The sequence below is a fragment of the Dermacentor variabilis genome, chromosome 5, assembly GCF_050947875.1.
Source record: "Dermacentor variabilis isolate Ectoservices chromosome 5, ASM5094787v1, whole genome shotgun sequence".
NCBI classification, from domain to species: Eukaryota; Metazoa; Arthropoda; class Arachnida; order Ixodida; family Ixodidae; genus Dermacentor; species Dermacentor variabilis.
Window position 1 is genome coordinate 21,248,232 of NC_134572.1, and position 14,766 is coordinate 21,262,997.

Consider the following 14,766-nt stretch of genomic DNA (forward strand, 5'->3'; position numbering starts at 1 on the left):
ACAGGCTGCACTTATGTGCAAATGAGACCCATATAATGAAGTGCAATAAAAACATTCCAACTTAGATTACATTATCTATGCATTATACTATGCTTGTTAAAAACAACTGGTTGGCAATTGATAATCCAATCTAACAGTAAAAACAGCTGTCTTACCTTATGGTACTCTTGTTGGCACTTTTTCCCACACAATTTGTGAATGTTAGCGTGAGATGAAAATTGATCTGAAAAACACCACATTAAAAAGTTGTGCATCAATTTTATTCTGTCATACAACATGCAACAGTGTATAAAAACTTCATAACTGACAAAATTACAAAAATAAATACAGCAACACTTATACTGATCATTTATTTATGTTAAGAAACATACTTTTGCAAGACTAAGTATAATAGATGACACAGACAATTTCACAGGTAGAAATAACCGCTAATACAAAACTTTCCATAAAGCAAACACATTGACAAAATAAGTAGCACAGGAAGCTGTATTTTGTTACGGCAAAGATGGCGCATGAATTATGAGGACAAGGAAGGAAGCAGAACACATAAACTATACCCAGCTACATGCACGCAGCTGTAACAATACACATAGTGCACAAAGATTCAGAAGAAACAAAGAGGAAGATGTGAGGAAGGCTTCTTTTACTCATCACAAGTCATCCTGTAAGAGCACATTATGCACTGGCTGTAATCTATCCTCAGCCCATACATGAATAAGTTACATTAGGTGCCACATTTACAAATCACTCATACAATGTTCTTGTGATTTCGCTAATTCCAATCTTTAACTAAGCAAGCATGACTGAGTTACATAAAGCCTCCCTACGGCTTGGCACATATACAGAAAGAAGTGTTTCTATAAACACTGGAGGTCACGGACGGATGACTGACACATACCTCTTTTAATTATTTTGTCTTTGTCATTATGATTATCTATCACAGTAGTCTTTTGTAGAGTGAAACACTTCCAGATAATACACTGTGTGCAACCAAGTGTGAATACCTGTTCTCGATTTTATTTATTTCTACCTTTCTCTGGTGTCCCGCTAAGGTAACAATGGCGCAAAGGATTGTCTTCCCAATGTATGCATTCCCATACAACAGGAGCAGATGATAAGCCACATTAATGGTGCGTGAAATAAAACATCTGTGCTTAACTTTCCGCTGCCGCTCCAATCTGGAGTGATTTTTTTTTGCTTTCTGTACACTAACACAGGTGCTACGTAGTCCCCTTGGTGCCCAAAGCAACTCTCAAGCCCGAGCAGGATGTCCATTTTCTTTAATTCTAAGCAAAACTCTGGTTATGGGGGACAATTGCGAACTTATATTTTTGCTTTGTATCTTAATTATGTTGTTGAGCTTTAACTTTAGCCACTTCACTACTTTTCTGCAGGTGCAGACAGGCCATTGCACCAATGCTAGGTTTTGAAAACACCAGAGCAGGGTAGAAAGCGAGAACAGATATTTATAATTTGGGTGCCCACTCTGCATTGCATGGATATGTTTCAATGAGCGATAAAACTACTTGGTAGATAAACATATGAAAGATAAGGGAATTAAGCTCGAAGCCTACCATATCAGTAACTGGGAATTTAATGTGTAAATGAAATTTTGCGATTCCCAGTGATGAAGAAACAGTTTTGAGAATATGTGCCAAGGTCACCAACTCACTCATGCTCACAAAGGAAACAAAATAAAAACAAGCAAGATTAAAAGAAGTGCGAATTTGCAACCTAAAGTGAGACACCTCGCATGACTGATTTATGTATTTACCGAGCATAAATTACATCTGGCGCATAATCTGCTTGTACAAGATGACAAATAATGAGTTCTGTAAGCCTTGTGGGACAATTCTGTGTGAAAGAGAAATCTATTTGATCATTACCTTTTGGGTATGTGTATCTCAGAACTGGTGCTAGTCTAAGTTCTTACAAAGTAGACGTCATTGAGTACTGTAATTCTAATGCCTGCCACTGCTATAAATTTCTGTTAGTCGCACTGTCATAAAGCAGTTATGTTCAATAATTAGCGGCAGTCACCGCTGAAACACTCAGTACAAAACACGAAATAAATATATGCAGTCGGAATGTAAATGTCCAACAAAGTTATAATCAAGTCTACATTTCACAGAACTGTCTTTTTTTCTGTTAGTGTGCCAATACCATTTCCAAATTCACAAACATTTTTGTATTGCTCTCCTGACAAATGCAGGAAAATGCAGTCTTTAACAGAAGCCCTTGGGAAGACAGCCCAGAGTCGCTTTGACAAGAGGACTTCCCTTAAACTTTTGTCGCTATGTTGTAGGTCACTGTAGCAAGGGGAACATTTTGCTGATTGAATATTACTCGAAATATTCTTATTATTTGTACTAGAGGTTTGAAAAGAGAGTCAATTGTAGTGTTCTTCATGCAGATTTTATATATTCCATTAGTTTTTGTTTAGCTGCTTCTCGAGTTATGTCCTACACAACAGCAAAATACATAGTCATATTTGCAGGCACTTCCTTATGTATTAAATTTTCACAAAAAGCAGTGTGCTGCAGCTAACTAAGCTCTTTGTAGACTGCAAAGTGCCAATATCTATTGAAACAGCATGTAAAGTTACTAGAAGTATGCAAGATTAGTAGGCAGGCAGACAGGCCTGCCTACTAATCTTGCATACTTCTCATGCTATTGTGAAAAAAAATTAGAATATACTTCAAAAACTTTTTCTCACAATAGCATGACAATAACCTTATGCACTTATAATTGTCCTATACTAACGAAACTTGGCATACATACTATTCAAGATATGCAGAATGCCGATATCTAATTGAAATTGCAATCTGTAAAATTATTTAATGTGGCCTAATATTTTTTTCATAGTTCCAGTAATTGTACAAGCCGTTTTGATAGGTGCCATCACTTTGCAGTATATAACTAGCTAAATAAGATACAGCATGAAGCTATTTCTGAAAATTTTATACACAGGAAAGTGCCCACAAGAATATTTGCCACTGTGTAGGACCATAACTAAAGAACAGCAGCTACACAAAAATCAATGACAATTCAAATCTAATAAAACACTTTATGAATGACAGTATATTCAAATCTCTAGTACAAATATATAAAAAAGTTGTTTTGAGGAGTATTTCCCCTTAATAAGTGGGTGTCAGTGTTTTCTACCAAAGTGTTAGAAAATGCCTTCAGGCATACCATGGGGAGCTTTATAAATAGCACACGCACGCATCTGCCTAAAAAGCCCCACGCCCTGCTTGCATTCATTAGTCATTTTTGCATTCTGTTGTATATCACCATTTGCATCCCTTAACATTGAGTGCGCAAAGCCAAAAACAACCTAATACCGTATTTACTCGCATAATGATTGCACTCGCGTAATAATCGCACCCCTAAATTCTGATGTCAAAATTCGATTTTTTTATTTCTCGTGTAAGATTGCACCTCAAACTTGCCGCAGCGATATGTCATGTGCCAAGTCTAGCTAATAATGATCGCGCTTACCCTCTGTCAACTGCTATGCGAACAACTCTTGAAGACAAACCAAGCAGTCTGCACGCACCAAACATTCTTAAGCAGATGCCCCATTTCATTTCTTCCATCACTTTCCGCACTCATATGACAAAAAAAAGCTACAACCAAACTTGCCTTTATTATGTGTAGGCTTTGTAATGGTTGTGGTCAACAAAAACAACAAAAAGGCGTCTTTCGTTTCTTCTCATCTGCACTTGTGGGCACGCAACAAATCGCGAGTGGCAATGATAGCAGTCATACGTTAGAAGTGTACCCTATTCATTCGCCGACGTTTGTAACGCAGCTAAGATATTCGCCCACCCTTAGCGGAAACGTGCCATATTAAGATAGTGGTGAAGACAAATGCCGCAGTTTCCGCAGCATGCCCGCCATGTGTTCCTATGTCACAGGCAGCTAAGTGCGCCCATCTGTTTCTGTCCCCTCAAAGTGGACATGGCTATGTTATTGCCGCAAACTTGCCGATATTATTCATTACTGATACGGAAGAAACTGTTTGAATGCACGTAATGTACTCACGAAAAGAAAAAAAATCGTGTTGAGCGCGTTCGGCTTGCTCTGCCGGCCACCATGTTTTTTTTGTGTGTGTGTGTCCCGCAGTACATACAGAGGCAGCCACCTCTTTGTTGACCTGTTGTCATCCCGTAGCAAATGCCAGAGGATAAATTTTTTTTCTTTTTGTGGGAAATTTACCCAGCGTAATGATCGCACCTTTGAATTTGAGTCATTTTTTTTTACAATAAAGTGCGATCATTATGCGAGTAAATAGGGTAACACACTGAATTTTTAGCCTGTAAAGGGGTTGTATACAAATGGGGGCAGCCAACTCTAGTGTGACAATAAACACACATTTCTTCTCACAATAATGAAACCAGTCATAAAATATATCCTACAAATTTGGAAATGAATGCCCAAAGAACCTTGCTGATTGTCACATTAATTTACTAAACAAGAGTTTTTGATGTTTATAATTCCTAGTTTAATTCACTTTCTCTAGTAAATGGGCTCTGACCTAGACTATTCAGTGTAGGAGACTAACCTAGACCTGGAAGCCAATATTTAAATCTGAAATAAAGTCATTCACCCCACGACCACGTCACTGCCATGTCATCAGAAGCGTGCATCCATGGACATATAGTCTGTAAAATAATTTTTACATGATCTGTACTGTTCCTCTTGCACTAATAAATCAGGAAATGCATTTGCTATTTAAAGCACTGCTGTAAACCTTTGTGTTTGAGAAATGCAATACTCAAAAGTGTAACACAACCAATGTGTACATGAAACCTACGATGCCTTTGACATTCGTCAGTGTGACAAATAGGCACTGAGAAATGCCAAAGGCATCATAGCTTTCTTGTTTCAAACCTTGTATGCGTGTATATTACTGGTATCTTTGCAGTGAAGGGAAGTCACATTATTATCAGACTTATGAGGGGAACTCATGTTTCTCTAGTTTAATATTTTCTTTTTTGTGCTCCTATATTCTTTACTTTTCCAAAAATAATGGGTGTTTGAAATAAGTACTCTATATTGCTCTTAAATTTTTCCTGCACCAGAGCCCACGTTGGGTTACATTTCTTTAACACTTTTCAGTGCTGTAGATTATCAAAAGGAAGAAAAAAATGCCGTAAGTTTGCATTTTAGCCTTCTGTATAACAAGAAGTATGAACCTATCAATTACATAGACAAGTACAAAAGAACTATGAAAAACTGTGCATAAAGACAGACATACATTATAATAGCAGGAATCGATGGCGAGAATTCTAATAGAAAGGAACCATTAAAAACTAGGCACTAAAGACACATATTAATTATAATAACACAAGTATTTGCTAAGGATTTGAAGAGACAAAAAGAATGTCTCTTCAAATCACTCCACCCCAACATTCATCCATGGTTCGATGAGTGACCACAGCTGGTGATGCGGTTTGGATAGGTGGAAGCTGAGTGCAGCTGTGAAATAGGTGGAACATGTTGAGGGTCACCAAAGGTTGCACGCTGGTTGCACAGCAGGTTGCCTCGATCTCCGGACTCACTCGACATCATGCGTTGAGCCTGGTTATACGTCGTTTGCAAGAGGCCTGGCCCAAGTGTGTGGCACGGCTTGGGTAAAATTTCGAGGCAACCTGAAAAACACAGATCCATATCTATAAGCAACAAAATATTCTCCGTCATAGGGCAAACCAGAAGTTTACTATCGGCACATAGCAGATAATGAAAACAGACACAGGTCACCAGACTTGAGGTATACAGATGTGCTAAAGTGTAAATGAATGTGAAGAGCTGCTTATAGGACGGAATGTTTCATTCCGTCTTTTGTAGATCAATAATAGTATCTTAACATAAAGTCAAGTGTACTGGGCCCTCCCTAAAAAAATTCAAATAATGGGGTTTTACGTGCCAAAACCACTTTCTGATTATGAGGCACGCCATAGTGGAGGACACCGGAAAGTTCGACCCCCTGAGGTTCTTTAATGTGCACCTTAATCTAAGTACACGGGTGTTTTCGCATTTCGCCCCCCTCGAAATGCGGCCGCCGTGGCCGGGGTTCAATCCTGCGACCTCGTGCTCAGCAGCCCAACACCATAGCCACTGAGCAACCACGGCGGGTATGGCCCTCCCTATTTCTGTAAGTAGGCTATTTCATGCGAGCTGTCGCGACCTGGCACACGACCACTTGAAATTTCTTTTCGAAAAACTGGAGGCCCTTTAATATAGGACAAATGTTAATTTCAAGAAATACTTGTGTAACGCACCAAACTATGCATCATAAAAGGCATAGCCAAAAAATTGGTTCCTTCATTAAGGGGGCCAAATTTTTCAGGACAATAAAGAGAGGCCTTACACCAAAAATTGAACTGCTTATTAGCCACTGTTCAGTTTATTATGGGTCATTAAAAATGGACAAAATGGCCTATTAACTTTATTTTCATAGAACTCGCTTACAGCAAAAGCTGCAAATTTATGTAATCCACATATTTAGAACTTGTGCTGCATGCAAAAACTGGTTTCAGGAAGATAAATTATGCAGCAGTGCACAGAGATGAGGATGAACTAGCAAAAAAAGTCAGTTTTGGTGTAAGTTTATCGGCATACTTACTATTGAGGCAGTCCTAGTAAATTTATGCCCAATAACATGTATGAAAGTACACTGTATTGTTTTTAAATTGCTAAAGCTTTATCAAAGCAGTTTTGTGTCAAGCAAGAAAAAAAATTGTACAAGTGGTCTCCTACTAGTTTCAAAATTTGCATCGCATTTCGTCTAATCCACATAGCCTCTTGGCGGCTAAGGCAAAATGGATGGACTTGAGCATTCTTGCACCGATAGCAGGGAGTCTAAACTGCTTCGAAGTTAATTATTTCATTGCTGAGTGGCTACAAGCCACTTCACTAAAAAATTTGCCACTTAATTACATGTATTTACCTCGATCTTTCTGTCAGCTTCCAGCCTGCTTGGCATCATCACGAAGGCTGCCAACTCCCTAGTGGACGTAGTCAGGACACGGTGGTGGCAGGACGCAGTGGCAGGAGCCGCCAAAGGCTTCGAACTCCCTAGTGAACATAGTGAGGACACGGTGGTCGTAGGATGCAGGGGCGGGAGCCACCAGAGTGTACCTGCAGCAAATTTGCACAAACGCTCTTAGTCCTACCATGTCAGTTTACAAGAAAAATTCAGCTGTCTGTGTAACATGGATACCAATACAAATAAATGTAAACAGTTACGTCCTACAACACAACTAGAACATCGACAAAGAAGAAATGGTACTTATGTTTATGAAAATCCAAGCAATGAAAAAAATATGTGCATCCGATTTGTGCGTGGAAGCTCAATGGTAACCTGAGCACATACCATCAACTGATTTGCTAGTCAACTGCAAGCCTCTTAAAATGTCATTGTATATTTTTTACATGCACTATGTTAAGCTGCATTAAATCAAGTTCAATATCTCTGAATATAAGTAAATTTGAAGTTTATTTCCTTTCTTCATTACAGAAAGAGGAAGCGGCTTTTCACGAAGCAATTCAATTAATGAATTCCAGTGGTCATTAATGCAACAATGTGCAAGCTCTGAATGAAGCTGGCCAAACTGGGTAGTGACAAATAACAATGTGGTTCTCTACATCTTGTTTTTCTGGCTTCCGCTGTAGCATTAAAATACACAAGAAATTTCACATTCCTCATATTTAACCCTGCAAATTTTTATTCCATAATGAATAATACTTCAGCAAGAGCACTAATGCTGTCTTTTAATCGTAAATAGTGATAGAACACGAAATTTTACTGGAGCCAATGTTTGGCAAGAAAACTTATCTCCTTCTCTTTGTTGAAACATTGGCTCCAGCGATGCTCCTTGTTCTACGGCTCTTATCATTTCAAGTCTCTGTCTTCCTGTGAACCTCTGTACTTTCAATGTTGTACCAATTAAATTGTAATAACAGAGAATTAGTAAATGTAGCTGATGGAGAATTTGTGCTTGTTGGTAGATAATGACAGAGTAACTGCGCAACATAGAGATACGGACAAAGGAGGCTTATGTGTGTCGTCTCCTACAGACATGTTTCTCTCTTTTGGACGGTTACTCTATCTAGATGTAAAAGTATTACCCTTAGCACAATAATGCTGAAATGAAAAAGGCCAGGAAAGTGGACACAAAAATTAAAACAAATAGCATCATATGGTAATGAGATATGCAAAAGTGCCTGCTACGATCTGTCTCACCCATAACGTGCTGGATAAGATGGCGTCTTCTTCTAGATGTTGCCATTTCTTGAATACCTAAAATAAAGTACATTTCAAAATTACAAAGATACACAGAACAACAGCAGTAGCAGAGGAGATAATGCATAGTTTAGTAAAAGAAAGTAAACTAATCTCTGATACACCGCAGACGAAATTTCCTTTATTAAATTAGTAGAAAAATACACCACACCTCATTTCATTCAATGATGTGAGCGTTTCTTGGTACAAGAAAAAAAGGTATTTCTGCATGAAAACAGTAAAATAATCATAGCATTCTACTTTTACAAAATACACTACAGTGACAAAGCCAACTACGGCTGTATGTACTTAAAATTGTTATATGCACCTTACAATAGCCAAGACAGGATAAACTTGGGTTCATGTGCAGCTCACCGGGAGATACAACTTTGCAATCAACTCATTTCTGCTTGCCAAATATCTGCACTAACATAAGACTACAAATAAAAAGACCCTCTTTTTCATAAAACACCGGACTCAAAATAGAAAATCCAGTAGGAATAGCACAAATTCTCTACACAACACAGCCAGGTTTTGTGCGCCTAGTAGGATTTACTATATAAAGGTTGCAGCAAATTCATGCTTTTAAATATTTACAACTGTGAAAATAAAGATGACATAAAAAATAATAGCATTATACATCGGCTTATACTGTAAGCCAATGTGTTTCCGACTTGACGCCAAATGCACATTTAATTTGTTCTGTTTCAGCGCTTTTAAAGGGTTGTGTCTGTTCGCTCGTGCATGCAGCCGCCTTACTGCTACGAAAATATCTGTGCGGCCACATCGCCTGACAATGCCATACAGCGTGGTAGCGTTTTTACTATTCGCGGTAATATAACTAAAGCGCTAGTAAATCTCCAAAATAGACTACTGTTTTTTCGACAACCTGTCTTCGCCAGCGAAAGTCACACTGGTCACACTACACTTCAAGTTACGCAGTACTTGGTATTCTACGGATTTTTCGATGCGACAGGCCACTCGTCATTGGAGTCGTTAAGAAAGGTGTTTATCTATGGCAGTACAGCTTTGCTATAATTTCAGATGCTCTCCTGAGGCTTCCGTCTGCCAGTAGTATTTTCGCATACATACGCCCACGCATGCCTAAGAAACGTCTGTGAACTGCCAAGAGAAACGTGGCGCAAAATGTAGCCGTGCCGGAAGGGCCGATTACGCGCCGTTTGTAAACTCGGAACAAAAGCTGATATGCTTACCTGAGAGGTTAAGAGAAATATGGCACAGGTCACTCTCCGCTGGTAGTCTTTCGTATGCATCTGGTCGTCTCTGCGTTGCGATCTCCCATATCACAAGGAAAATGCAGTGCAAAACGCAACACTTCCGGCGCTTGTGACGGTCCGGCGAGCTGCACAATGCTCGATGTCGGCAAAGACGAAATCGGCGACACGCCGCTGCTGGCGGCAGTCGTCCTCATCGCAATCACACAGCACGGACAGAAGTTCCCACCGTAACTTGCCGCAACGCCTGGTTGCAGTCGCCCCTAACGCAGCGCTTTCAGAACCACTCCATAGAATAAAGAACCACCACTCGACGACAACGTACTCGCGCGAGATGCAACACAACTGAAAAATGGCGTCATACTATTGACGGCTTCGGCTTTGGATCATTTGAATCCGCACAACTAGTTTCGGTTTTCTTTCCTTGCGTTGAAACAAAAACTGTTTTGCTCACTGATAATTTTACGTCACGTAAGTAATGCTCACGAATGAAACAGCCGTGAATTTAACACGCGTCTTGAAATACCCGCTACGTTCACTTCGCAGAAGCAAAATTTGCTCGTCCGAGTGCGGTTACGTTTGAAATATCTATCGTTGGGCTGTCGGAGCGTGCTCGAAGTGGGAAGACGCGGCGTAATTGTTCTTAATTTTCTTAGCTCTAACGGTGCGGCTGCCCTTGATCTCTGTCAAGTGCAGTTTCCTCTGATGTAAGGTATAACTACAAAGCCGCCGACGTTACTGAATAATCTAGTGCACCTGAAGCTGCCAGAACTCCGGTATATTCTCCACAATTTCTTGCGACTGCGTTCCGCTGTCACCAAATGCGAGCGTAGTGTTTGACGGAGATTTAGCAACACATTTTCCCGAAATATCGTTCACCGCTGTATCACGACGTGGAGAAGCAGCGTTGTTGGTCCTCAGTAAAATTTTCTGTTTATTGCGAATTTTGCGATATCAGGTATATGGGCACAACCGTCGAAATATATCTGTCGGTTTTACCGCGAGCTTACGTATAAAGTCAAGTGCGATAAGATCCCATCCCGCGCCGTTGACTGTGCGCGTTAAAGGAAGTGTTCGAGACTGAGCCGGGCTGGATGGGCGCCCCAAGTCAAGTATCTAAGAACGTCACGTGATAAAACGCGCGCAAGCCGGGAGAGGGAGGCGCTAGTTTAGCGCGCTTCTCCTCCTCTAGCCGTTGCTCTAGCCCGGTCTTGCGCCGCCCTCGCTCTGTTTTGGAGATAATTTCCGATGGATGCAAAGCTGGGAGAGGAGGGGGGGGGGGGGTAAGGGTGTGCTCAGATAGCGCAAATTTTCGGAAGCGTTCGGTCCGCTCTGCTCGCGCCCTTCATCACGCCAACGCTGTGACAGCGAGTGTTCGCCGTCACTGAGTGAGATCTGTTGATGTTTGCACGTGCGCGCGTGACCCAGTGCTTGCTAATTTCAGGAGTAAGCGAATGTTTACTGCAGTTTATTCAGCCGATGAAACTACGAACCTTGGTTCGTGCAATAGTTCGTGCAGTGGTTCATGCAGCATTGGGGTGAAACTGCTGTGTTATTGTTTTTATATTTCTAGGGGGTTCCAAAGCAGTGTTGCGTGCACTAATATTTGTTTCTGGTCGCGGAACGCAACGCACTGCGGTAGCCCAGTGGCTTTGGTGTTGCGCTGCTGAGCTCGAGGTGACGGGTCCAACCACAACCGCGGCAGTCACATACCAACGGGGTCAGAATGCGAAAATGCGCGTATACCGTGCATTCCGTACACGTTAAATAACCCGAGCTGCTGAAAATAAATCTGCAGCTTTCCATTGCCGTGCGCCTCATAACAAGATCTTGATTTTTGAACTTAAATCTTCAAAATTTAATTTTAAGTCGCGGAATTACACTTACAATCGACACTGTTGAGGGCGCCTACTGAACTTGTAATCTCGTTGCTGTGCTCTCTTTAGTAGCCAATACTTTTTTTTTTAGATTTACTTATGGTCAGAATCCAGTGTGGCAAATCCAGGTCTTCCTTAGCATAGGAAACCAGCTATCGCTTAAGCGTGCGAGGTATCAACAAACATGGTCAAGGAAAATCAATATATAGAGTTCGAAGTAATTGCAGAACATGACAAGGATGAAAGAATGATACACCGCATTACAACCAGGACAGGAACCCGAGGGCCTACCTAAAACAGAAGAGTTTATCTGGTATTTCTTCTCCTGCATTAAAATCTTTCTCTCGCCAGACTCATCTGAAATATCAGAGGAATGGCGATTTTCCACGACGACTCTTCGCGTGCTATTGAGAGTCAAACGACCCATGCGCAAATGTTGACTCTTGTTTCCTGACTCTACTCGCGTAAAAGTGGGTCTTCGGAAGAAAAAAGAGAGTCAAGTTGCCGTGACTCACTTTTTACTCTCTTTTTTCTTAGAGTGTACGCTCGAGTGGAGTGGGTTTCCATGGGACCGAGCCAGCGCAGTGAAAACAGATAACCAGATGAAGAAGGCGATGCAGACGTCTGCGATTGGTCCACTTCCCCTCACTCAGTTTGCGGTGGCTTGTCTAAAATCGTGGCAGTGTGCAACGGAAAGTTAAGAATGCCGCCAAAACTGATCCTCAGCAACGAAGAGTTGGCAGAGCGATCTTGTAAACGGGCTGAAAGGGTTCGATAACGTTATGCGGCTACACAGAAAGCTTTATTATATGCAAATAAAGCGATGTACTCCGTCAGGTGAGTAGCCAGTGCCTTAGTGATCGGCGGGCAGCTAGTTTCTGTTCCTTTCGAAACGGGCCAATCTCCGGCTATTCAGAAAAAAAATCAGTTTTGTTCGGCATAATAATGCATCTTTAACGCGTGCACATCACTTTGACGCGAGTTTTCGAGGTTTCGTGAGGTCGCGTGATATACAGGCGAAGTGGGCGCAGCCCGAAATCTTTTGACCAATAGCAGAAGGCTAGTGGCGAATAGGTGTCAAATGAGAAATTATTATTTTTCGTTTTGTCAGTCAAATTATTCATAATCTGTGTGTACACGTAATATCAGGTGGGGAGCTGTCGCGGTTTTCGTGACGCCGCGTTCACGTACAGCCGAAGTGGGGGTGGTTCAAAAAAGTTTTGGCCAATCGCGGAGAGCTGATTGCAGAACTGGAACTAATAAGTTCCAGTTCTAATAATACTAATAATAGCGCTCCAGGGCTCGCATAGCATAAAGGGTATGTTTTTGCCAAATCTTATTTTGTTGCATCATCCTGTGGCATGGTGGTCGCAGTCACTTCCGAACAGATTAAGAAAGGTAGACATAAAGAATAGCATTGGATCGGCATGACATTGCAAAAAACGATACTGTAGGTTAATAGTCGTCTTGGCGAAAGCAAGAATTAGCAGCATTTATGTATGCTGCTGACAACCAGTCGTCTATGAGGTTTACTAAAGAGTATATTCATTAATTTATTTCCCACCTGATATGGTTCTAGGGCACAACATTCTGTCGACGATCATTAGTTTCAAGTGTAGCGTCACTAGAACAAAACTTCCCGCCGACTAGTGTAATTTTCTCTCTAGTGGACTTGGACTGAAAAAGCGGGCTTCTCACGTAAAGCGGGCCCTGCGGCATGATTAAGACAGCCCGAAAAGATAATATCTAAAGGAAAATATTGTGCAGAAACCGCCGACGCCGATTGTCAATGCAGGCGTACAGTTGAGGATTTTACAAAGTTATGTGCTTTATAAAAGGAAAGATGCGCTTGGAGGCATATTTGTTAGAGACCGTACATTTAGGTTACGTTTGCTGCTTCGTCCGATAATTAAGTAAAGAACAGAATCATTAACCTGTACATCCGTAGCGGTGCCGGAGACCCATCTTGCAGCTGCCAAAGGCGGAAAGCGTGGTGTGAGAAGAGGAGGACAATCATCGCGATCCTCAGACTCCCCGAAAGCTCTCGCGCGACAGCACGTGCTGAGAGACCGGCTATTCACTTACATGCACAAAGATATTACGGAGAGAAGTCTTCAACGTAGGCAAGTTCCACCGTCTCATTGTCGCCCATTGCCTATCTTCGCCACCTCCGGAATAGTTCTGGTTGTTTAATGAAATTTGAAAGAAAGAAATTATTTTATCGTTGCAAATGCCACACCGAGAAGTCATACGTTTGTGAGAACTATGTTCGCATTAAATGTCTCTGAATCTGATGTACTTACTGTTGGCGACGAACGCGCTACGCAGTTTGGTTGCGTGAGAGCACACACACCGTTTGTATCGGTTCCGAAAGTGTGACCGCCATACCGTAACCACCAACCCCCAACTGCCCGAACGGGCAGACGCGCCAAAAAAAGCTGTTCGCTTTATGAAAAAGATAGAATGCAGCGTTGTGAGCTTCTTAAATTTAGTGACGTATAACAAGCAGTGGCTTCGTTATCTATCCGACTTGGAATAATGGCGACGGCCGAGTGTGTAGCCACTTCAGGCCGAGTGACTCACTACTTCTGCGTGCTTACGTGCGTATACTTGTGAGCGCGCACGCGTACGTGCATTCTTGTGAACGTGTGTGCGCGCGCTTGTAGGAGTATGTGCGTACGTTCAAGTATGAGATCGCGCATACGAGCATGCGCGCAGCCTTGTTTGTCATAGTTACCTTGACGACCACTCCCACGACTGCATGATAACCGGCATTACGACATTCGAGAAAGTCTGGAGTAGCATTTCCAACCAAATGAATGAACGAATGAATGAATGAATGAATGAATGAATGAATGAATGAATGAATGAATGAATGAATGAATGAATGAATGCTAGATCATTTTTATATAGAGCTTCAGTATCGACGCCGTGATCAGTAATTGATAGCTGGTGGCATTCGCCGAGAGAACCAAAGTTCAAGCAAAAGGTGCCTGTGTACGGCTGCCGCTGCAAATAAATAAGCATATCAAAAGCAGAGCACTTTGTTTATAGCTGGAATATAACAAAGAAATTCGTTCTGCGTCAAAGCCTGTGAAGCTCTTATATATATAGTCAGTCTCGACTTTGGTTAATCAGGAGTAGAATACGAGTTATCATGCAAGCTTGGGTAGAGACAACAATAATAGCCAATGGATTCACGCTGCCTGCAACCCTTCGTCGAAAATCCAACTTAACCCTTTCGCGACAGTAGTCGACCACTTGTCTTTGTAGTAAAAAAACATGACAACGTATGCAGTTGGCAATTGCACTTTTGATTGGTGTTTCTCAGAGGAATTTGCACTTTAAATATTCCGTCCAAAAT

General features: G+C 41.4%; 1 protein-coding gene across 1 annotated transcript; it reads right to left on the minus strand.

The window, feature by feature from the left end:
• Nucleotides 1-238: 238 nt before the first annotated feature.
• On the minus strand, nucleotides 239-10,124 carry LOC142582344 (uncharacterized). The gene is made up of 4 exons (XM_075691952.1): nucleotides 9,505-10,124; nucleotides 8,252-8,308; nucleotides 6,956-7,146; nucleotides 239-5,657 (listed from the first exon to the last, which is right to left on the minus strand). The coding sequence occupies exons 2-4, from the start codon at nucleotides 8,295-8,297 to the stop codon at nucleotides 5,574-5,576; spliced, it is 321 nt and encodes a 106-aa protein (XP_075548067.1). The 5' UTR covers nucleotides 8,298-8,308; nucleotides 9,505-10,124; the 3' UTR covers nucleotides 239-5,573.
• Nucleotides 10,125-14,766: the final 4,642 nt, after the last annotated feature.

Bases quoted from the DNA above. Each gene is read 5' to 3' on its own strand.
- LOC142582344 (XM_075691952.1), bottom strand. From the start codon at position 8,297: ATGGCAACATCTAGAAGAAGACGCCATCTTATCCAGCACGTTATGG. The intron at 7,147-8,251 runs GTGAGACAGATC...AATTTGCTGCAG, and splicing joins TCTTATCCAGCACGTTATGG to GTACACTCTGGTGGCTCCCG. The intron at 5,658-6,955 runs GTAAATACATGT...TGTGTTTTTCAG, and splicing joins AAGCTGACAGAAAGATCGAG to GTTGCCTCGAAATTTTACCC.